Consider the following 23,338-nt stretch of genomic DNA (forward strand, 5'->3'; position numbering starts at 1 on the left):
GATTTTAAATGAATTTTTAAAATTCATGTTTCAGTAATATTAGATTTGTTATTTTGACACAAATCACCTAAAACTAACTCTCAATTGAATACACAGAATATTCAGGACCGGCTGTGCTTATAGTTTTTCTATGACAATTCTAATAATCGCGTTCGTAGCTTTCCAATATAAGAAGAAACCGATTGAAAATTGGGTGGTGATGCAACATAACACAGGTGGCAAACTACTGAGCTATCCTTATGTATTCAGATTATATAAATTTCTTATTGTATATTAAAAGTATGACGTTAAATAAAGGGGAAATGCCGAATTAGGTTAGTCATCAATCTATCGTTTGTTGTGTTAGAAAGCGACCAACGTTACAAGTTGACATTACCTGGAAATGAATTATAGTAGAAATCTTCTCCTTCGACCTAAACCTTTGATGATACTGACATTAATTATCAGTTTTATTAGAGTTTACTACGGTATAATATATATCTACATTTTATAACTTTTTCTTTTTTTGCATGTTTGTGTGAGAGGACTTGTTTTTATAAATCAAATAAGATATATGGTACACCTGTAATAAAGATGACACGGTCTGAATATACCTTGACATCGAACATAGACTAAAATACCATTTAACAAAAAGTAAACACCTTCTCTTCTTCTTTTGTCGACAAAGACCTTTATTTAGATATGGTAAAACACTTGAACAAATATATGTAAGAAAATCACGTACATTAACCAAATACATGTATAAGACAAGTAAATAGTGTAATTAGATAGGACCGTGTCAACCCTATCTCGTGTGACACTTTTTTGTTCACCATACCTCGTGTATAGATCTTGTAGATCACCCAATATTACATGCCGACACAACACTAGACGAGTTATGTATTGTGATGATTCGTAAACCACATAATTAATGCAAAAACATCAACTACTCACACTAACATATGTATTTTTAAGAAAAAAGAAGATTTTACAGCAAATAGAGGAACTAGCACAGAGACCTATAGCTAAGACGAGACGTGGGTATCTTTGTATATTGTTGAAAGATTCCACGTATATATGGAGGAGATAAGGAATCTTAAAAGAGAATTCTAATCTTCAAAGAAGAATGAACGGACAGAATTCAGCATATCTTAACTTTAGGAATCTATTTTAAGGAGAGAATCATGTAACGACAAGAGGGAGTGGATCATTAGTGACATAAGCGAATATTTTAACTTATAATTGTATAGTTTAGGTTAGAGTGCCAGAATATAATATCATAGTATATATGTCATGGTCCCCATTACATTACTACTTTGGTGTTCTCGATGAATCTACATGTATTTTATATTTTTCTACCTCAACAATGATGCAACATAAACAAATGCTAAACAGCACTAATCTTAAACTTATGTGAAATACGATGTTATTACTGATCTAAAGTCACTTGTAATAAAATGTCGCATATCTTTTTCTAACAAAGCTTTCTAAAATAGTTTGGACTTAGGTGTTTGAGAATGCTAATTAGCGCCTAGAACTACGACGTCATTAATAGACTTGGTAAACATATACAATTGGAGAAAACCACCCTTAAAATCCTGAATTTTCAACTTAAACCCTTTTTAAATATTAGTCATTTTAACTTTCATATTTTGTTTATTCGGCCATTTAAGAAATTCGAATAGTCAACTGTTAAATTTGAGTAACAATTGTTATACCCAATACAACATCATTTTAAAATTCATTTGGTTTAAGAAAAATTCCAAATTGATTTAGTCATCCTTACTCAAAACTTATTTCCCAAATCGATTTCAGGGGCTATCACTGATGAAGACAAGCAATGGAGATTTCTCCGGAAATAAATAATGATTCTCATCAATTTGATAAAGTCGAATTGTCACATCGGAGTATCAAATTTTCACGCCGGAGAAACCACCATTGCTTGTCTTCATGAGATTGCTTCTAAAACCGATTTTGCGTAAGATGAAATTGAATTAGGAATTATGTTTTCGAGTGAGAAAGATGAAACTGATTTGAGATTTTTCCAAAACAAAATAATTTTTAAAACAACCTCATATTGGGTTTTATGGTGCCATTTTTCGAGTTTACAATTGACTATTTGATTTTTTTAAATGGGTGAGTCAACAAAATATAAGAATTACTATTATATATTTTATATTTGTCATCATAGGTTACAAAAATATGTGTTATTATATAATTAATCGTATTTTATACGTACCATCAAATAAGTAATCTTATAATTAATAATATTTTATACGTACAATCATATAAATAATCACATATATTATATTTTTAAATTTCAATGTGAAATATAAAAACCATAATTTAAGTTGGTGTTTGAAATTAAGCTTTGTATTGTATTTTTTTTATATATATTGAAAACATTTTTATAATGGTTATTGAAAAATATGTTAGTAAAAATTATTTTTTGAATATATGTATATTTTTTAATGAATTTTTGATATAAATCAATTTTAAATTATTATTTTAATTTGAATATATATATCAAGTAACATAAATTCATTACTTTTTTTTCTAACTTACTGCTATCCATGTTTCTAAACATCATTATATTTATTTTTCTATTACTATTAATGTTGTCAAACAAAAACTTAAAGTACTTCTACTTTAATAAAATAGATTTCAGAGTTTTAATGGCAGTTTTCTCTATACATTAGTTAAAAGTAGACCTTGTTATTTAATGGTTTTGTACTAATAACGTTTATCTTTGTTAATTCTATAAATTAAAACTATCTTAAAGAACTAAAATTGAAGATGGAGTCTGAAGATGACTTTGTGTGTTGAAATAATCCTTTGGTATTCTCATATTTAAATGTATCGACCAATTGATTATTGTTTGATTCATGGGTAGTGGACAATTAGTATACTGTTGCCGACAGTCGCTCCAATACTATGGGAGATCAAGTAAATTATAAATTAATACGTGATCTGATTATTTTAAGAGATGCGTAAACACAATGATTTAGGTTTACGATCATCTTTGTTGGTTTTTACATTATTCCTTTTTATACCATATTTTAAATTAACGATTGTGCAAAATTCAAGTTTTATGACGACATAAAGCATTAAGCAACACAAACAGATCGACTTTTTTGCTAACACATAAAGAAAAGAGAAGTAGTTATTTTGCTATTTAAAGTCCTTTTTGTCAGCTTTATTCTAATTATAATCGTTGTTGTTTTATATGGAAAAGAGGAGAAAGTGACAGCTCTCTCTCACTGATTGAGTTAATGAATGAGAGAAGTGACGTCAGATTAGCAAAGCCATGGCTACGAAATCTAACAGCTGCACACATGTCACATTTCTCATCCACTGCAGCCTAAAGTTATCCTTCTGTTTTTTTTTTTTTGAGCAACAGTTATCCTTCTGTCTAAAACTCTTTTTAGACCATCTCAATGTGTTTTTCTATTTTCCTAAAAAACGAATAACTTTACAATAAAAATAAAATTTACTATAATGTATCGTTTTTTTGTCAACACTATAATGTATCATTTAAACAACGTTTTCTCTATATTTTAAAATAAAATTAGAAAATAATGTTATTTTTTTCTAAAAATATGAAAATAACATTAAAAATATATTAAAATAAATTTACCTTTAAATCAATAAGAGAATCATTCCCAAAAATGTACTTATGAAAAATTATTATACTTTTTTATTAACTAATTATTTTTTGTCTTACTTTATATTTTTCTAATTATATAATATTTAATACATTTAATTAATCCTAACAGTTTAATCGGTACTCGAGGAACTTAATTTTTAATTATTACTCGATTAACTTTGGTGAACCAAGTTTATAAATCATTTTTTGGACGCATACTAACTGGACTAAAGAATTATTATACATATATAAAATTTCAATATACTAAATATCATCATTTCTAAACATGTCTCATGATATTATTATATACTTTCAGAGCTTTTTTATGTTAAGCTTTTTTTCTCTAAATAAAAAAGCTTTCATTAATTTGAGTATTCAAATATATGTTTTGGTATTTCAAATATTTAATAATCAAAAAATATCCAAAATGGATCCTAAAACTTAAAAATACCTAAAAATATTCAAATACCCAAAATTTTATCCAAAATTTGATCTGAAAACTTAAAACTGCCAAAATATTTATCTGAATACCTGAATTATATTTTTGAAAATATGAAATTGTACCTTAAACTCGAAACTATAACCGCAAACTCTAATCTGAAATATGAAAAGATATTCGTAATACCAAAATATACTATAATACTCAAATATGAGTATACAACTAATTTATACAAGAAATTTTGGATATTTCAAATATCTGATGAGATCTCGGGTAGGACTAGACCTGAAGGCCAAATAGGTATTTTAGCCTAAATTTGCTTAATCGAACATGTAATTTTTGGTATGTTCTGATTCGAGTTTTTTTAGAGTAAAATGTTCAAACCTATGAAAAACTAGCATATATTTATTTTTTTAATTATAGTTTAAAGAATGAAAACGCGGATCAAAATCTAGTACTACTATTAAAAACAAATATATAAATAAATAGCCCTTAACTTTTTTCATAGTTCTCTAAATACTTATTTCTCTCATCTAATTATATTATTCCATGAAAATAAAATAAATATCACATACTTTTCTCATTATTACCTCATATATGAGGTGGTGGGGTCGATGAGCAAAAGCCTCGTTATTTACGGCTCAGTGAGTCACAAACACACGCCAAAAGCAGAGAACAACACAAACAAACACCATTAAAATAATAAGGAACCTCGAAGAATCTCTCCTCCATTAATGGAACCATCTCTCTCTATGCTGATGTAGTTCCCACGAGCTTCAGAGCAAGCTTGTACCGCAATTTCCTCTAACAGAAACCATATCGGCTAGTATATACAGTCCTGAGTATATATATTTTATTAAATAAGTTTTCTTCTTTTTTATATATTCCTCGGTGGCTTAAACCTTCCTCTCCCACAATACAACTCACGGCTTAACCTCTTTGAAAATCTCATACACTCTTCTATATTGCTTGAGGCTCCAGGTTCAGCTCTACAACTTACAAGTTCATTTCTTTGTTTAATGGTGTTTGTTTACTTTGAATAGCTTTGAATCCCTATCACCTCCTGAATTGTGCTGTTGCTGCTTTAAATAATGTTAGTCGACAATACAGTAGTTTAATTTTTGGATTTAAGATTTATTTATTTTCTTTTCCCTGCGGTGAAGTTTGTCTTGTTTAGTTTTGGAGATAGAGCATAACTTGTTGGGAACATAAACATTTAGTGAATCTAATCTGGTGTTTTGTGGTTTATTCCTTGTCTTCTGTAGAATACGCATGAAAAATTGAAAACTGAACCAAACTGATAAAAGATCAGTATTACCAAGAAACCAAACTTTGTCCTTGTGTCAGTCTAATCATCAAAAGAATGGATAACACTTCTCCAGATATTCCAGCAGAAGAAATGGATGGTTGGGTTAAGAATCTGATCTCTGAAGAAGACATGTTTAGCTCTTCTTCAGACCTTGTGAACTTTGAATCTTTTGCTTCTTGGTGCAACACCCCTTCCGCTTCTGATATCTTGTTCACTCAATACGGCTTAACCAACTCTCAATCCACTACGCCTACGCCTTTTGGAGGTTTCACTGCATTACCTGCAGAGCTTTCTCCTTCTTTCCATGGTTTAGAAAGGTGTTACGTTGGCGAGAAAAGACCGGTGCAGGAGATGAGCTCTCAGCTTCATTACCTATCAGGTAAAAGAAGCAAGAGTAGTGCAATAGAGTGTAGTGTTCCAAGGTCATTGAGCTACTCACTTGATGAGAAGATGCTTAAGGCGTTAAGTTTATTTATGGAGTTCTCTGGAGAGGGGATTCTGGCTCAGTTTTGGACTCCTGTTAAGTCTGGAGATCACTACATGCTTAGTACTTGTGATCAGGCTTACTTGCTTGACTCGAGGTTATCTGGATACCGTGAAGTGTCGAGAAAGTATACATTCTCTGCAGAAACAAGCCAATACTCTTCTCCAGGTCTTCCAGGGAGAGTCTTTATCTCCGGAGTTCCTGAGTGGACATCAAACGTGATGTATTACAAGACAGCTGAGTATTTAAGGATGAAGCATGCTCTAGATAACGATGTTCGTGGCTCCATTGCAATTCCTGTTCTTCAAGCATCTGGTTCATCTTGTTGTGCTGTCCTTGAACTTGTGACATGCAGGGAGAAACCAAACTTTGATTTGGAGATGGACTCTGTTTGCCGTGCTCTCCAGGTTAACTCCCCTTATCTCTCACTCTCTGTGATTCTCTTCTGTGTCTTTGCTTGTTCTTGTGGTGTTCCCTGATGTCATTATGTGTCTGATGAACATCATATCAAACAACGATGGCAGTGTGATTCATGTTTTCTTTATCTTTGTCAGGCTGTGAACTTACAAACATCAACTATTCCTCGCTGCCAGGTACATCTTCTGAACCAAGCAAACACAAATGGTTTTCATTTTTAGCTTCTATGCCTAAATCTATTAGTGTGTAAGAATATAAGCTCTCCTATCAAAACAATTAGATGAGATATGACTAAGATAAAAGGGACTTGAACCAATCCATCAATTGGTTTTAAGTTGGAAGCGGGAGAAACTTTAACATCATGTGTTTCTTTTTCAGTACGTTTCAAGCAACCAAAAAGAAGCTTTGTCTGAGATAAGAGATGTCCTTCGAGCAGTGTGCCATGCACATAGGTTGCCTCTAGCTCTAGCTTGGATCCCCTGCAGCTACTCGAAGGGAACCAACAATGAGCTGGTCAAAGTCTATGGGAAAAAATCAGATGAGAATTCTCTTCTTTGCATAGAAGAGTCTGCATGTTATGTGAATGACATGGACATGGAATGCTTTGTAAATGCATGCATGGAGCATTATCTGAGCAAAGGGCAAGGAGTTGCAGGCAAAGCATTCGTATCAAACAAACCGTCTTTCTCATCCGATGTAAAGACATTTGATATCAGCGAGTACCCTCTTGTTCAGCATGCTAGAAAGTTTGGTCTTAATGCTGCAGTTGCTACCAAACTAAGGAGCACGTTCACTGGGGACAGTGACTATATACTCGAGTTTTTCTTACCTGTAAACATGAAGGGAAGCTCAGAACAACAACTTTTGCTAGACAGTCTCTCTGGTACGATGCAGAGAATATGTCGGACTCTGAGAACTGTTTCAGATGAAGTTGGACTTTGGAGTGGAGACAGAATGTTAAATCTTACACAATCTACTGTTACAGAAGGAAGCTTTCAGACAACATTGCTTGATACAGATCTCAACTATACTAGAAGTGTCTTCTCGAGTGATATAGCAGGTTCTCATGGAACTCTTCAACAGGTATATGATGTGGCTGATTCGTTTATGCTCTACATTTGATAATGGCAGGTAGATGTATATGATGACTGGGTTTTTTTCTCTTACATATTGTTGATTTTAAAAGTAACTTAAATCTTTGTGCACCAGTAAAAAGTCATATTCGTTACCAGTATACCTTTTATGATTAAGAAAATAACTTTGTTAGATAGGAATGTTTTTCTAAACGAAAAAAATAATATCGGGTGTTCAAACTGTATAAATACGGGTCTAAAGGATTGTAAATATTTATTCACATGATCAATATGCAAACTCGGGTATTTATCTCAATGTGTTTCTCTTAAATTTCTTTGCTTTTTTCAAGGTTAATTTGCGTTTGTTCACAACATATAAACACATATTTTGTAGGAAACTAGCGGAGCTAGAAGACCAGAGAGGAAGAAAAGCAGCACAGAGAAGAATGTGAGCTTAAACGTTCTCCAACAGTACTTCTCTGGGAGCTTAAAGGATGCTGCAAAGAGTCTTGGTGGTAAGAATAAGTGTTCATTGCTTCTTTCCCTTACTAACTTTTTAGTTGCTGACATGGATGCTTTCTTTAGTTTGTCCGACTACACTCAAACGGATATGCAGACAACACGGAATCATGAGGTGGCCATCTCGCAAGATTAACAAAGTGAATAGGTCACTGAGGAAAATACAGACAGTGCTGGACTCTGTCCAAGGTGTAGAAGGAGGACTAAAGTTTGACTCAGCGACAGGCGAGTTCATAGCAGTTGGCTCTCTTGTTCAAGAGTTTGATACTCAAAAGAGTCTACCATGTCATCATGACGATGCATTTTTAAAGAGACAGTGTGACATGGATGAAGATGTGTCTTTAGAGCTTTTGAAAGTCAAGTCTCATGATGGTGGGAAGGTTAAGTTGGAGGATAGTGTTGAAACAAATGAAGCAAGACCTGCAGGTAAGTGAACCTATTTGGATAAGCTATTAGAATTGGTGAAGAGTCTAATAAGCTATTTTTAATGTTCTCAGGATCTTTGATGGAGCCATGGGTAAGCAAACAGTCTGGCTTGAACTATAGTGATGATTTTGATATAGGGACAAGGAGTGCAGATGTAAAGAAAGATAAAGACCTTGGTGTCCGTAGGTGCCTGAGCTCTCTAGCACTTGCTGAACCAAACCCATCTATCTCAAGTAGCATGTCAGATTCATCAAATGGTTCAGGAGCAGTTCTTGTTAGAAGTTCATCTACTTCCATGGAACAAGATCATAACCAAACATTCAGAACTCATAACAGTAGCAGCGAGAGTGGATCATTACTGACTGTTAAAGCAACTTATAGAGACGACACTATACGATTCAAGCTTGATCCATTTGTGGTTGGGTGTTCTCAGCTATACAAAGAGGTTGGTAAGCGTTTCAAGCTGCAAGAGGGCGCGTTTCAGTTGAAATACTTGGATGATGATGAAGAATGGGTGATGTTGGTGACAGATTCTGATCTTCAAGAATGTTTAGAGATACTAAACGGTATGAGAAAACATACGGTGAAGTTTTTGGTCCGTGATATACCTGGTGCTGCAATGGGAAGTTCAGGAGGTAGTAACGGGTACCTCGGAACAGGTTCCTAGCATCTGTGTTAGAACCACATAGTATCATATATAGAAACACATTATATCTATGTTTGGTCTGACATGTAGAAAGACGAAAGATATGTGTAGTGGAGTTGAAAGAATGTATATAATCATAGAAAGACAGATATAAGATTGCATTTTGGCTTCAAAATAAGTTGTAGAAGTAGATCTTGAATGAATATATTGGCTTGTCTTTGGCGTTCCTGTACCATACTTTGCATAACTAGCAGACATCGTATGAAAGTGTATTCCCTATCCTTCTTCTCTGAACTGAAACCGTTAAGGTTGAAAGCAAGCAAATCAGATGATTTTTTATATAATATAAATGAATCAACCAAATTTCAATATATAAAATATTTTTTTATAAATTAATAAACACAAAAAATTAATAGAATTTTTGATTCTGAATTAAAGATTTTAAATTATAATACAACTCGATATTTAGTAAGATAAAAATTTTAGAATTACTTTATGAAAATATATATGCTCTCATTAATATTATTGTATATAAAGGATCTAAACATAAAAACATTGAATTTTTTATTTTCATGAGATCGTCTTTACTCTCGTATCGTTGCTCTACCGCAAGGTTTAGCGACGACATCTCCAACCTTAGAACCTTTGGATTACCTTTACTTCCGCTCATCGACAAGTTTTGATATCTCTTTTTGGGAGGTAGCGTCGATGAATTTTCGTCTTGTGTTAGACACTCACCGTATAAACTGAAGTTATCATTTTTAGATGACGCACTGTCTGAGTCTTCGAACATATCAAATCGGCTTTCAAATTCATCATCTTCTTCGTTTTCTTCACCTACTTCATCTTCTCCGCCTATTTTGGATTTTTCTCCTTCCACTTTATTTGAGGAGTCATTCTCATTGTCTTCGCGCTCCTCCTCTAAACTGCAATCATGGTAACTCCCACTGTAGTTTTTATCTCTGAACTCAACTTCTGAAACTTCTGCTTCTGAGCTAAAAGTAAAAAACGTTTTACTCATCTCTCTTGTCCTGTCATTCCGATTCATTTCATCATCCTTGTTCTCTGTAATCTCCACAGAGAGACGTAGCTTTTCGATTTTCCTTAGGCTTAGAAAACATTACAATTTTTGAGTATTGGAGACGTAAACTGGTGGAGTGTCGTGCGCCATTGTTTTCAAAACTTTATTCGAGAACATATGGCTAAGCTGAATCTGATGCCTCAATTCATTCAATCTGTAATCATCGAGTACATACTTTGTGAATTCTTCATGTATTGTTTTCTCATCTAAATGCAGAACTCTATACCATGTACTATCGGTGTTGAATACATATATGTTTTTCTTAATCCAGTTACCAGAAACAATAATTACCGGATCCATAAGATCTCTGAAAAAAATGAAGAATAAAATAAAGAAGATAGATAGATAAAGAAGACGAAGAAAAAGATGAACAAAAAGACAAACCGAGTTGTAATGTTTGTTAGTAGTGACATGGCGAATGACATGGAAAATCGGTTAGTCAGCCACCAAACGAATATATAACTCAGCCTAGATAAATCAGCCCTCATGTACAATGTAAGTTAGCCGAAACGTGAATACTATTTCAGTAATTAAACATTTTCTAAAAAATCAGCCGTAACTATCATGAAAAGCAATAAGTCAGCTGCATCGTCATATAAATCAGTTGCATCGTCAAAAGTAATGACATTTTTGTAAATACAGCTTTTCTGATAACATAAAAGAATGCACATTTGGTATTAAAAAAATCTTAATAATAAAAAAAAAGATTTGTATAGTTTTCGTTAATTGTCCTAAAATAAGTAATGTTCGAGTAAACTTCCCAAAAAAAAAATTAAAGAACTTTTTGACTCTAGGACTAGCCATTAGTAGCAACAACAAAAAAAAAACTCAAATACAAAAGTCAAAATTATGAGACAAATAGTTACAATCATGCCACATGTGTTTTTAAGCCTAATACAAGCCCATTAGGATGTAAAAAGACTAATAATATAAGCCCATCTTCATTTAGTCAGAAAAGTCACGTGCACCTATCACGTGATTTTCTTTTTTGCTTAGGTAGGGTTTGTGTAAGGGTCTCTGACGAGAGAATTGAGATGGCGCTTAGAGGAGTATGGCAGCTCCAAAAGCTCGTAGTGAGCTACTGTAATTGGGGAGGTAGCAGTAGAGGCATAAGGTACCACCACCTATTCTTTATCATCTATCTATCTATACGAATCTGGAGTTTGGACAACATTTCATGTTTATAAGTTTATTGTTCTCTCTTTGATGTATCCAATGTAATGAAATCGTTACCATTTCATAGTTAGGAACTAGTACTGAACATGTTCCTTGTTGTTAAATTAATATACAGAGCCTTTATGGAATCAGAGTTGCCTGCGCTGATAGAGAAAAATCCGCAGCTCGAAGTTGCTACCGAGCTTTCAAGGGGACAACATCCTTATCTCAAGGGCATATACAGTATTGAATTTCTCTCCTCCTCTTACTTGTTATCATGTACAGGCACTGTAACGTCTCTTGATGTTAGCTATTTTTTTTTGGCATATGATTGTGTAGGGAATAGAAATGAGAGGGTGGTGTGTGTGAAGAACATGGATCCTGAACAAGTGCTTTTGAATGCAACGAGGCTTAGGAACTCACTTGGAAGGAAAGTGGTGAAGCTGAGGACTAGACATGTGACCAAGCACCCCAGTGTTCAAGGCACTTGGACAACCGCTGTCAAGTTCTGACAACTTTGGTTGTTGCAAGTATGAGTCCTGAGTTGTTTCTACTTCTACTTGGATAAAGATTCAGCTTCAGTTGTTCGAGTTGTGTCTGTCTCTCTTAATAAGGTTTCAGGAGGGTTTATGGTAAAATTCATTTTGCTGATCAGTTGTAGTAGTACTTGGTATTTTAGTATCTTACCAACTACAGAGAGGACTCAAACTTTTCATTTCTTTGTTATTTGTCACTAGTACAAGAAATCAGACAAGCCCCTTTCGTAATACGAGAACATATACATGTAAAAAGAACTTAGTAGACTGGAGGATGGAGAATGTGAGAAGCTGTTTTGATTTTGGTAAATTAGGAGCTTATGTCTTCTGGTATTGAAGGTAACGAAGCAGTGTTGTTGTCTATATCCCCCCGGCTGGTTGAGGATGAGTGTGACTTGAGATACGACGATGCCACTTCTAGCATCACTTCCACTTCTTTCTTGTACTGTGTTACAAAGTATCAAAAACCAAATGCATCATAATAGGCCATAAACTAGTCGATCGGAATAAGGACATAAACTAACCTCATCAATTGCTCCTGCTTTAATCTTCGATTGCATCAAGCACCATTTCTTGAAATGTACACCTGTACATGAATACAGGAGATCATTTCATACATTGTGCCATTGTAAGTTTTTTACTCTGACTAGTGAACACACTTTGGAACAAGTGGAAACCTTGGAAGGATACTTACCAACTCTTATATCTATTACAGAGGAAGTCTCCTCTTTTGCTTCCAATCGCCATCGGCAATGGACCTGATACAGACAATGATTAAGAAGCATGCCAAGCTGAAATGAATGATGGGTTGCAAAGAGAATGATGAACTCAGAACCAGATTTTACTCATAGATCAATGTACCTCAAAGTAAGAACCAAAAGGAACATCATGTGGCTGTTGCACAGTTTCAAAAACCTGGAAGAAAGGAAGATATAAGTATTATGATCAGATCGATATCAATTTTTTTCGTTTGTAGAATGATTCTGAACAACATTATCAATTACTACCTTCCAAGGGAAAGTTCATTCTTACCAGCATTTTCTTATCTGGTGACAGAACAACATGCTGCCATTCCGTCACAGCAGTGTCTGGTGGACACATAGGACTATTACAAATGGATCTGAACTTAATCTCTCTAACTTGACCATCATATTCTTCAGCAGTATGCCAAGGCTCTATCTGAAAGATCACAAAGTTCCAGATAAGTTTAATCTAAAGAGCACAGCTATTAGAAGCCTATGTATGAAAGCTAATGTTCTAAGATAGTAATACCAAAACTTACATTAAGATTCTTATCCTTCCGTGCAGATCTGTACTCATTAGTATAAGTGGAATCATCAGCCAACAAAAGGTTCAGGAACTGCTCAGGTGTGCCTGGGAAAACATCCTGCATACAAGAGTATGATGTCCTAAACTTCCAGAAAACAACTATAGATAGCATTAACAAGAAGAAACAAATGCTTACATTATAAATGCCGACAAGGACTTCTTCCTTGACAAATGCCTGAAACTTTACAGGTACAGCTGCAGTATCTTCAGGAGCTTTCACTTGTACTTTACCACCTCCTCTCACAGAGCTACTATGAGCACGCAAGGCAGACTCTGCTCTCTCCTATAGAGTAACAAGCCAACAAAAGAAGTTAAGTTTTCAGGCAATCACATCAAAGCTTAAATGCTTTATTAGCCAGCCAAATAGGAGAGATACCTTCTTTTCAACTTCTAACATTGCATGATAATTATTAACTGCACGCTGCAGTGCTTTTTGTGTGTGGTTCCTGTTCCAAAACGATGCAAATTTATACCTCACTCTACCTGAAATAAAGAAGGTATTCCATAGAGACATAAACATGACAAAGCACCAGTACAGATAAAATTTCCAAAAACTAAACTTTGGTCCTACAGGTAAAAAAGGCTATGCCAGAAACCAAATGTGAAAATATTCTGAACTAACATTAAAAAAAATGTTTGCTGAAGATGTAGAAAGACATGAAGTTTGATCTAATCACAAAACTTAAAATCCAGTAATAAAAATAAATCTCTAACCATCAGGAGTCCCAAGAGGGGGAACACCATGTCCACCAGCGCCCATCCGTAGTATGATTGTTATAGCTGGGTTTATCAATGCATGTTGACTTCTACGAATCTATAATAAACATTTATGCATCACTGGCCCAATTATCAGTTTAAATAAATAGAAATTCTGAGTGGTCAAGAAAATAATACTACCTCATCTATATCTCCCAGAGGTACAACTACCTGCAAAATGAGAAGCAGAGGAAGTTTTAACAATTTTCATAGAATTTAGAATGTAGTTATTAAACTAATAGAAGCACTAACCTTCATTTGCTTAGAGAAAACATTGGAGTGAAAACATATGTGCCACGCAGAAACATATATTCGGCCATGGTACAAGAATGACCTTTCCAGAGCACATGAGTAGCTGTGCTCAACAACCTAAGTAAAATTGCAGGGAACATGGTCAGAGTAATGAACACATATGAGATACTACAGTAATACAGTAAGTAGTTAGTAGTGACTAGCTTACCTCATCAGGGAGGAGATCAAATATCGTCTGCAGAGGCCCTGGCTTTTGATGTACAATTGTCGGGCCTTGCTGATCCAACGAGACCCTTCTTCTACAGGCTCCAGCATATCCAGTTATAGCCCTACCAATGAAAATCCATTTGGTAAACACAACACAACCTCTTCTAAATATGTTCTGCTCTACTCTCTAAACAAGATAAACCAAGTAGAGCGGACTACCTAGAAGCATTCACCGGTAGTTTGATCGCATTAATGTTAAGGCACACCTGACAAACAACAGTGGATTAGCCTCTAAAAACACTAGAAAACATGCAAACCGGAACTAGGAATATACATACCTGTCCAGATGGGCTATCTAATGAGTGCCACACTGGACCCGTCTGGCCTTCACGTTCGACGCTAATAGTAACTGAGCCAAGGACAGTACTTTTCCAAATGATATCCCAGTCATGAATTGTTACATTGATCTGACATAACAAAAACATATGGTAAATGTTAGAAAACGTATCTGGTAACATAAAAAGGTAGCTACAAGATAAGGTATTTTCAGTATTCTTTACCAATTCATATGTAAGCAAAAAAATTTCATCCTACAATATATATTAGACCTTATGCCTAGGCTCCTTCACATTAGAATTCTAAACAAGCCAACTAAGTCCTAAAGAATCTTAAAGTTATGAATGATGATAAAACCTTAACAGGAAGCTCATCTGTAGGAAAATTGAACTCTTCACCCCACATTGGATTCCTGGATCCAGGGACCATAGAACTATAACAAGCAAAGAGAGATATTAGATAAAACAAAGTGTAAGCACTCATTAATATACGTTCTTTCGTTATTTACTTAGTTATAACATCTAAAAAATTGAAAAAGAAAAGGTTTTTTCATTACCTAAAACGTTTTTCTGATCCACAATTAACAATAGCATAAGGATCTGATGTTCCATTTAAATTTGCACCAATGAGATTCTTAGCAGCCAGCAATTCCACCTGGCAAACAAAATGAAATGTTAGTATCCGACATTAATCTTCAAATTATTCAGACAAGCAGATGAAAAACATAAGAACCAGTTTAAGACACTAACCTTAATTATGTATGGAGCATTTGTCTGAGTGTCTCCTCTCAACTGTCCTATCTACACACAATAAAATAATTGCACAAACTGCAAGTCATAAACTTGTTATTACTACTAAAGAAACGTGTCAATTTAGAAAATCAAAAACCTTGTCTTTGTCAAAGATGGCGTCACCACCGGAATCCCGATCAAACCCAACACCACCGTTAGCTTCGTCATCTCCGTCGACTTTGTAAGCGAACAGCCAATAAGAAACGATCAAGAAAGCGGAAGCGGCCACCGCAACCTCAATCTCCCACGTAGAAGGTACCAGAAACTCCACCCCCATCGGAACCATCTCGATTTTGATAGAGTAAGATGATAAAATACGAAATTCACCGGCGATCAACGAGGTCTAGGGATTCATTTTTTCCGACAAATGGAATCAACAGAGAAGAAATGACTTTTGGAGAAGAAAGAAACTGAGAAGTTTAGGAGTTAAGGAGAGGGAGTTTACAGGAATACCCTTGGAACTGTAGACAGTTATGGTTTTTTAACTCGGAGACTGAGGGGAATAGAGGGTTAGTTTTGGAATTTGTGTTGAACAGCAGTTAGAACACCGAGTGAAGACTTTTAAACTGAAAAAATGAAAAACGTGTACATTTTCTTCCTTTCATTTTTAGTCTTTCTTTTGAAATTTTTCTTCTTTGAAAAAAAACCTACAAAATTATTATTATTACATTACATTTGGAAAGTTCTTATTATAGATTATTAATTTACATGAAAATAAATCCATTGTTAGAGATGAAATCATATCAAAATAATATATAGCCTAATCAAGTTGAGCAAACCTAAACAACATAACTAATGATGTTAAGTTTGGTTTAACAAAGGATTTAAACCCTCTAAATATTTTGAATTGAAAAAAAATTTCAACTAATATTTTTTTTTTTTATTTATAATTCTCAACTTATAAATTGCTAATGTCAATCATTTTCTGTCTATAATATCATTTATTTTAGTCAAAAATAATTAAAGATTTTATAATGACATCTACAGTTTGATTTAGACTTTCATTAGTCAAACCGAACTATTTGATTAGTCTTTACTTTTGAATCTGATATCAGCCCATCAATTGAATATTAAAATATGGTTTAGATTTTATTGGATGTTTCTAACATCTCTTACTTGAAACAAAGTAGTAAACTGGATTAAACTATCCAACTAAATAAAACAAGCAAAGAAGAAAGTGTTAGAATCTATTTAGATCTTGACCAAAAAAAAAAAAGAATCTATTTAGATAACTTAACTGAAAACCTATTTATAGAAATATATTTCTTATCTCTGAACATCTCATCAACAATTAGAAAATGGATGCATGATGCAATAAATTTGATTTCTAGAATCTAGTTAACCGGATAATAATCCATAAACTAATTAATTAACTCGGTTCGGTTTTACCTCAAGTGGTAGTTAATCGAAGAGGCAGCAAATGAAAGCAAGCCACGTGGGAAACATAGAGAGACAGATAGAGAGGGAAGGACCACGTTTAGGTTTTTTAATTGAGGTGTAGTATAAATAGGTTTGATCAGTTGGACGTTTTTGTAAGTGCCTTCACAACGTTCCTTCTTCTTCTTCTTTCACTCTCTTCTCGCCGCAAACCTCCACTACTAACTAGGTAATCTCCCACCTCTTATTAATCCTCACTGTTGTATCTAAACTATACGTTTTGATTCTTTATGACGTTTTACTCATTTTCTTTGCTTAGTTAGTTTGGTTGCAAAGGTCTTGACCTTTTGTTCTTCTTCTTGTTGTTGCCTTGTGAGCTCCAGCTTCGTTATTAGCTATGGACTATAGCTTTTATTGTTTCCTTTGCTTATTTTAGTAATGGTTTAGAGCTTCTTTGAGCATAATTGTCAATGTTTATATGATTAGCTGTAAGGAAACCGTTAAGATTCAGGAAAATTTGCTCAGTAGTCTAAAATAAGATGTTATCACTGCTTGATTAATCTATTTTCTATCTGAATGTTTATATGATTAGGTGCAAGTTGTAGCATAAGTATATACTCTCGGTTTTTCATTGCCAGGTAACTTCATTGAGGAACATCAACCAGGGAATTTTAACTTGTAGGTTCCGATGTGTAAATGACTGTGGCTAAACCACATATGGAGCTCAACCAAGAAAGTCAACAGATAAATGTAGAGCAGAGTCTTGGAGGAAGACATGAAGAATGTGTCCTTACCAGTGCTAATACAGGTGAGGAACTGGATGTTGATATAGTTGAATCTGATGAAAACAACATAGCCACCACGGATGAAGAAGATCCAAACGCTACTGAATATTCAAGCTCGTTCTCCGACACTGCATCTGAGGATGCTGACATGTTGTGTAATGAACTGGCCGAAGATGCTGAGGTGGAATCTCATTATTGGGATGAAACTGACTTAGGACCTGCTTATGATTCCTTTAGCAGCATTTTTCATTATAGGTATGTGTTTCTGCTGCTCCATTGTTTCTTGATTATTCTCTGATCATGTCTCTGACCCTTAAGTGTGTCTTTGTAGGAAGAAAAGGCTAACAAATCACTGGAAGAGCTTTATAAGGCCATTGATGTGGAGATCCAAGTGGGTTGAGTTAAAGATTAGGGAGTTAGAGTCTCGAGCCTTAGAATACCCAAAGGAGCTTGAATCATTGCATCAAGAAAAGCTTGGAGTTAATATTGATCCATCTGTGTTGGAAACGTATGGCAAGGGAATCAAGTCATTACCGTTTTCTAATCCCTCTTACAGAAAAAGAGCAGCAAAGAGGAGAAGAAAGCGTAAGAAGGTTGAGAGCACAGATGATATAGCTTCATATATGTCTCATCATAACCTCTTTGCTTACATCGGTAAGGGGCTATATCACAACAACTCATAATGTCTGTATTGCTTTGAGCATATCATTCAATATACTAATGTGTTGTTTTTTTTCAGAAAACAAGAAGTTGAGCTCAGATGGAATGTCAGTGGCTGATGACTTTGCTGTTAAGGATACACGGATTGAGTCAAAGGACCGGGTGGCTTTAGATGAAGATGACTCACTTTTCAACCATAGAGAAGAAGATGGTGTCTTGGAAGAGGTTCTCTGGAAGATAGAGCTGGTACATTCACAGGTTCATAGGTTGAAAACTCAAGTTGATCTTGTGACGTCTAAGAACGCAGCAAGATTCTCTTCCTCAGAGAATCTGAGCCTTCTTGCTGCAAGTTCTGCGCCTAGCCCCACGGTTTCTGCTGGAGTTTACAACTCTTCTCACCTCATGCAAGACTACGTTCTTGGAGATTTAATGTTCTCATCTGAAGGAGTGGTTTCAAGCTACGGAGACGCATTTCATATCCCTGACATAATCGAAAGTACTGTTGGTCTATTCGCAGATGCAGATGTTACATTACATCATCCTCAAGTAGGAGACTCTTGTGAAGATGTAAGTTTGTTATTTTGCTTTTGTTATTATACTTGAGAACATCTTCTTTTATGTTGTCTGATTCGGCTAACTTGCAGATTTTGGATAATATATTTATTCGAAATGGAGTGGCTGAAGAAATGAATGCTGATTTGATGGAAACTAGTAGCCAAGAAGAAGGTGAGAAACCTGAGGAAGGAGAAGGAACCAGCGTGCTACCATTGCAGCAACTTCAAGAAACAGAACAAGATTCGGTTCTAAGATCATGTTTGGCTTCTGAGATGCTTGTTGTTCCTAGGAACAAAAGGACAAGAGGTGGAGAACGTAAAGCGAGTTCTTGGTGTAAGAAACATCTCAGCGATCCTGAAAGCCAGTGATTGCTAAAAGACAAAACTCAGTAAGCTTGATTCTACTGAGCCACAGCGACTATTCTGAAGATTCTTTACTTGTCTTTTTTCCTCCGCTTCCTTACTTTCAGATTGTGTGTTTGCAGAATCATTAACTTTGTTTTTTCATATCATTATCTTCTTTTCTGTTCCGTGATGTTGATGAAAAAGTTAGACAGAAGACACAAAGTATGTATAATTAAGCTTTAGATTGTAGCCTGATTACAAGTTATTCAAATTCAGCCTGGTTCTGAAAACATATGAAGGTTTATGCTTTCTAATTCTTATATGTAGAATGAAGTATATTTGATGCTTCCTTTCTTTCAGATTGTGTAAAGCAAGTGAAAGAACAATAGTATTTAAATTCTTTTAAATGTTTTAAATATTTAATATACTTTCAATTGAAAATAATATTAACGTTCACTGTTTGTGGTTTGTCTGTTTAATAAGAAGATTTTTATTTTTAGTTAATGTAATTATTTGTCACTGTAATTTTGTTCTACTTTTATAAAATTACAGTTGACGTCTAATATATAAATCATGAATTATATTTCTCTCTTATACATTTGTTTTTAATCCACTGATATTTTTCTGAAAATTTGTTTGAATGCCAATAGTTGTATATCATTTTTCAAAAATACTGTCAATCAAATACTTAACGTTTGGGTTTATGCTTAATGATTATAATTTGTGGTTTCGTATTTAGGGGATAAATTGGGTTTATAAACTTCTATAAATAATTCTTCTACTATTATTTTGGATCAAGTAACATTCATTCACTCAACGCTCTTTTAAATAGGAAAAAATTAACTTTTAAAATATATTATTATAATTAAGTTTAATATTTTACTAAAATATGTTGAAACACAAATTGAAGATAGTCATTTTTAGTTTATTTTCACAAAAAATAGCTTTAAAGAGGAAAATGACCAAAATAAGTTTTATTAAAGGGTAAAAATATTTTTACCCAATAGTTAACTAATCTAGATTTAGAGTTTAGAGTTAAGGGGTAGAGTTTTGATGATAAGATTTCAAATTTTTTAAATAAAAATAAAAATAGCTATTTTGGTCATTTTTTTTAAAGCTATTTTGTGACAAATTTTTTAAAATGCCTATTTGAGAGAATCACCATTTTTAATTTATCTATAACTTATTAAAATGATAAATTACATATCTTATTTATTTTAAACTTGTTTATATGTATGTTTAAATTTCAACAAATAAATATTAATTAAATAATGCAAGATTTGCATAAATTTTAAACCATCACCAAAAGAGAAAAACTAATTATAAATATATATGTATAATATATTATTATAATCAAATTATTATATTTTTGTCAAATATGTTAAAATAGAATTTTAGTTTGAAGATTAAAAGTGAAAATATGATTTTCACATTACTATGCATGAGTTTTACATAAGACAAATTAATCGGATATCAAACATTTTCTCATCAACAAACCTCACAACATCTTTCTCCATCAACTTCTTCTTCCCTGAGCATAACCACCAAGGCTCACACGGTATGGCTTTCGTTATCTCTCCCACAAGAGGCCTCCCCGGAGCTTCCTCTGATCAATACTTAGGTATATTCAACGAAACAACCAACGGTAAAAGCTCTAACAACGTGATAGCTATCGAGTTAGATATACATATAAAGACCAAGAGTTTGGTGATATTGATGATAATCATGTTGGGATTAACATCAATGATATGAGATCTGTTGTCTCTGCTTCTGCTGGTTACTATGATGATGAAGATGGACAGTGTAAGAATCTTTCTTTGATTAGTAGAAATGTAATGAGGCTTTCTATAGTTTATAGTCAGCCTGATCAACAGCTTAATGTTACTCTCTTCCCTTCTGAGATCTCTGTTCCACCTCGAAAACCGCTTTTGTCTTTAAAGCAAGATCTCTCTCCGTACTTGCTTGAGGAGATATATCTTGGATTCACTGCTTCTACTGGTTCAGTTGGTGCAAGTCATTACATGATGGGTTGGTTTATTGATGGTGATATCAGTTATCCAAGATTGGAGTTTGGTAAGCAACCAAACCTTCCTCCATATCCGAAGAAAGCATCTCATAAAATAAGAACGGTTTTAGCAATCTGCTTAACTGTATCCATAATCGCTGCGTTTATCCCCTTGTGGATTGGTTTCGTCTTTTACTTGAGGCACAAGAAAGTTAAAGAGGTTCTTGAGGAATGGGAGATACAATATGGACCTCATAGAAGCTTTTCAATGCCACAAAGGGTTTCAAGGAGAAACAACTTCTTGGAAGAGGAGGTTTTGGTCAAGTCTATAAAGGAACACTTCCGGGTTCTGATGCAGAGATTGCTGTGAAACGGACTTCCCATGATTCAAGACAAGGGATGAGAGAGTTTCGAGCCGAGATATCGACCATTGGTCGGCTCAGACATCCAAATCTAGTCAGGCTTTTGGGGTATTGTAGGCATAAAGAACATCTCTACTTGGTTTATGACTTTATGCCAAATGGTAGCCTTGACAAGTACCTATACAGTAACAGTGAGAATCAAGAACGGCTTGCTTGGGAGACACGTTTCAAGATTATAAAAGATATTGCATCTGCTTTACTATATCTGCATCAAGAATGGGTACAGGTCATTATTCATAGAGATATAAAACCGGCTAATGTACTAATCGACCATGAGATGAATGCACGGCTAGGAGATATATTTTGGATTGGCTAAGCTGTATGATCAGGGATTTGATCCACAGACATCTAAAGTAGCTGGAACGTTCGGGTATATTGCACCTGAGTTGTTAAGAACAGGAAGAGCAACTACAAGCACCGATGTTTACGCGTTTGGGTTGGTTATGCTTGAAGTGGTGTGTGGTAGAAGGTTGATTGAGAGACGTGCAGTGGAGAATGAAGAATTTCTTGTGGATTGGATACTAGAGCTTTGGGAGAAAGGAGAAGACATTCTTGATGCGGCTGGAGAAAGCATACGTCAGGAACAGAACAGGGGACAAGTTGAGCTTCCGGATAATCTTCTTGATGTCATGAGGGATGACAAGTTGAGAGGATTGCCTGAGACTTCGATGGGAATGCTACTTGGTTTGAATTCATCCACGTTTACACTCTTTAGTCTCACATGGACGCTGATTATTGAAATTTGCCAAATAAAGTTGATTCTTTGAATACTAAGAACATGAGATTTATGCACGATTACATTGGTAGAATGCTTTGGTGCAGCAACAGAGAGCCCATTGTAATATTTTTCTGGAGGTATGCACATCAAATAGGCCACACAGTCTCCTCTCCTAAACTTGCGATCTTTCTGTTTGATGAGCTCAAGCATGATATGACATATTTGATGAGCTCAAGCATGATTTATGAGAAGAACTAAGATTCCTTTTAGTTTTCTTTTCGGGTTTGTATTAGAAAGAACAAATTTACTTTTTAGTTGGATATGACAAAACAGGTTTTTGGATTTGTTTTTCTGAATATGATGTGGCTCAATTTTGAATGTGTCATTTTGATATTGTCCCAGATATAGGGTAACATCTAGAGGTAGTTCTATAGATCCATGGTCAATAGCATATTAAAGAATTGACTGGAACAGTAATAATGATACAGATTTGTTATGGAAGTCTGGTTCTAAAGATTGACGATAGAACATAACAGCTTTTGAGATTTATTTGTTTAAATACGACTTGGCTCAATCATAGACGGTCTTGTCTGTAAGAAGCTGTTAATGTCCCATATAACTTAGCTGACGTTCCAAGAAAATGCACATACAGTACACGGTCAAATCTAAAGGTCGTTCTTCTATAGATCCCGGGTGAATAACTGGATCCAGTGGGAAAAACATATTATAAAGAAGTTGATAAAGATTAAAACCTATAGAAAAAAATGAGTTTGGAGTTGATAAGGCTAATGAATGTAGCGACTTGTTCGAGGCCGCAATCAGTATAAAGAAAACTTGATAGGCACGGAGAATCGCTTATTGTTATTGCCAACCTTCAAGGCAACTCACGCCATTTTTTATATTTTGACGTCATTGCTCTGCAAATTGGCTTTCTTTTTCTTTAAAAAGCTTTAACCAAAAAAAAATCTTCGAAACTAAACAAGAAAAGCTAACAAACTTAGTAGACGTTGAAAATGACACTAATACTTAAAACTCGAACTTGGAGATGATTCTGATTGTCAAGCCCTTTGATGACTTTATATAGAAGAAAC

General features: G+C 34.4%; 4 protein-coding genes, 1 non-coding gene and 1 pseudogene across 9 annotated transcripts; 4 read left to right on the forward strand and 2 right to left on the reverse strand.

The window, feature by feature from the left end:
• The first annotated feature begins 2,430 nt into the window (after nt 1-2,430).
• On the forward strand, nt 2,431-9,170 carry LOC103830221 (protein NLP9). Of its 2 annotated transcripts, XM_009105964.3 has the most exons (7): nt 2,431-5,045; nt 5,330-6,264; nt 6,412-6,450; nt 6,653-7,357; nt 7,742-7,862; nt 7,933-8,292; nt 8,364-9,170. In XM_009105964.3, the coding sequence occupies exons 2-7, from the start codon at nt 5,428-5,430 to the stop codon at nt 8,957-8,959; spliced, it is 2,658 nt and encodes an 885-aa protein (XP_009104212.1). In that variant the 5' UTR covers nt 2,431-5,045; nt 5,330-5,427; the 3' UTR covers nt 8,960-9,170. The 2 variants fall into 2 exon arrangements, with proteins under 2 accessions (XP_009104212.1, XP_033130968.1); XM_033275077.1 differs by having other exon boundaries at nt 2,431-6,264.
• Nucleotides 9,171-10,815: 1,645 nt separating this feature from the next.
• On the forward strand, nt 10,816-11,893 carry LOC103830223 (54S ribosomal protein L51, mitochondrial). 2 transcript variants are annotated; one of them, XM_009105967.3, is made up of 3 exons: nt 10,969-11,133; nt 11,311-11,417; nt 11,514-11,893. In XM_009105967.3, exons 1-3 carry the CDS (start codon nt 11,054-11,056, stop codon nt 11,684-11,686), a joined length of 360 nt encoding a protein of 119 aa, XP_009104215.1. In that variant the 5' UTR covers nt 10,969-11,053; the 3' UTR covers nt 11,687-11,893. The 2 variants fall into 2 exon arrangements, with proteins under 2 accessions (XP_009104214.1, XP_009104215.1); XM_009105966.3 differs by having other exon boundaries at nt 10,816-11,133; nt 11,311-11,893.
• Nucleotides 11,873-15,910, reverse strand: LOC103830222 (BAG-associated GRAM protein 1). Its single transcript, XM_009105965.3, has 18 exons — nt 15,479-15,910; nt 15,340-15,390; nt 15,147-15,244; nt 14,948-15,023; nt 14,593-14,721; nt 14,474-14,520; nt 14,256-14,376; nt 14,048-14,164; nt 13,937-13,966; nt 13,754-13,853; nt 13,416-13,522; nt 13,176-13,322; nt 12,993-13,097; nt 12,743-12,889; nt 12,572-12,625; nt 12,405-12,468; nt 12,235-12,296; nt 11,873-12,155 (listed from the first exon to the last, which is right to left on the reverse strand). The coding sequence occupies exons 1-18, from the start codon at nt 15,665-15,667 to the stop codon at nt 12,021-12,023; spliced, it is 1,779 nt and encodes a 592-aa protein (XP_009104213.1). The 5' UTR covers nt 15,668-15,910; the 3' UTR covers nt 11,873-12,020.
• A 681-nt stretch (nt 15,911-16,591) lies between these two features.
• LOC103830224 lies at nt 16,592-19,373 on the forward strand. Of its 3 annotated transcripts, none has more exons than XM_033275078.1 (5): nt 16,592-16,987; nt 17,351-17,798; nt 17,875-18,197; nt 18,283-18,770; nt 18,848-19,373. In XM_033275078.1, the coding sequence occupies exons 2-5, from the start codon at nt 17,455-17,457 to the stop codon at nt 19,124-19,126; spliced, it is 1,434 nt and encodes a 477-aa protein (XP_033130969.1). In that variant the 5' UTR covers nt 16,592-16,987; nt 17,351-17,454; the 3' UTR covers nt 19,127-19,373. The 3 variants fall into 3 exon arrangements, with proteins under 3 accessions (XP_033130969.1, XP_009104218.1, XP_009104216.1); XM_009105970.3 differs by having other exon boundaries at nt 17,397-17,798; XM_009105968.3 differs by having other exon boundaries at nt 17,441-17,798.
• A 274-nt stretch (nt 19,374-19,647) lies between these two features.
• Nucleotides 19,648-23,202, forward strand: LOC103831401 (annotated as a pseudogene).
• LOC117126997 lies at nt 23,039-23,165 on the reverse strand. Its single transcript, XR_004449757.1, has one exon. It is a non-coding gene; the product is annotated as a small nucleolar RNA snoR86 (small nucleolar RNA).
• Nucleotides 23,203-23,338: the final 136 nt, after the last annotated feature.

This window comes from Brassica rapa, chromosome A07 (genome assembly GCF_000309985.2).
Source record: "Brassica rapa cultivar Chiifu-401-42 chromosome A07, CAAS_Brap_v3.01, whole genome shotgun sequence".
Taxonomy (NCBI): Eukaryota; Viridiplantae; Streptophyta; class Magnoliopsida; order Brassicales; family Brassicaceae; genus Brassica; species Brassica rapa.

Bases quoted from the DNA above. Each gene is read 5' to 3' on its own strand.
- LOC103830224 (XM_033275078.1), top strand. From the start codon at position 17,455: ATGACTGTGGCTAAACCACATATGGAGCTCAACCAAGAAAGTCAACAG. The intron at 17,799-17,874 runs GTATGTGTTTCT...GTGTCTTTGTAG, and splicing joins AGCAGCATTTTTCATTATAG to GAAGAAAAGGCTAACAAATC. The intron at 18,771-18,847 runs GTAAGTTTGTTA...GCTAACTTGCAG, and splicing joins TAGGAGACTCTTGTGAAGAT to ATTTTGGATAATATATTTAT.
- LOC103830223 (XM_009105966.3), top strand. From the start codon at position 11,054: ATGGCGCTTAGAGGAGTATGGCAGCTCCAAAAGCTCGTAGTGAGCTAC. The intron at 11,134-11,310 runs GTACCACCACCT...ATTAATATACAG, and splicing joins GGTAGCAGTAGAGGCATAAG to AGCCTTTATGGAATCAGAGT.
- LOC103830221 (XM_033275077.1), top strand. From the start codon at position 5,428: ATGGATAACACTTCTCCAGATATTCCAGCAGAAGAAATGGATGGTTGG. The intron at 6,265-6,411 runs GTTAACTCCCCT...TATCTTTGTCAG, and splicing joins CTGTTTGCCGTGCTCTCCAG to GCTGTGAACTTACAAACATC. The intron at 7,863-7,932 runs GTAAGAATAAGT...TGCTTTCTTTAG, and splicing joins TGCTGCAAAGAGTCTTGGTG to TTTGTCCGACTACACTCAAA.
- LOC103830222 (XM_009105965.3), bottom strand. From the start codon at position 15,667: ATGGTTCCGATGGGGGTGGAGTTTCTGGTACCTTCTACGTGGGAGATT. The intron at 15,245-15,339 runs GTTAGTGTCTTA...TTTGTTTGCCAG, and splicing joins ATGCTCCATACATAATTAAG to GTGGAATTGCTGGCTGCTAA. The intron at 14,165-14,255 runs GTAAGCTAGTCA...AATTTTACTTAG, and splicing joins TTGATCTCCTCCCTGATGAG to GTTGTTGAGCACAGCTACTC.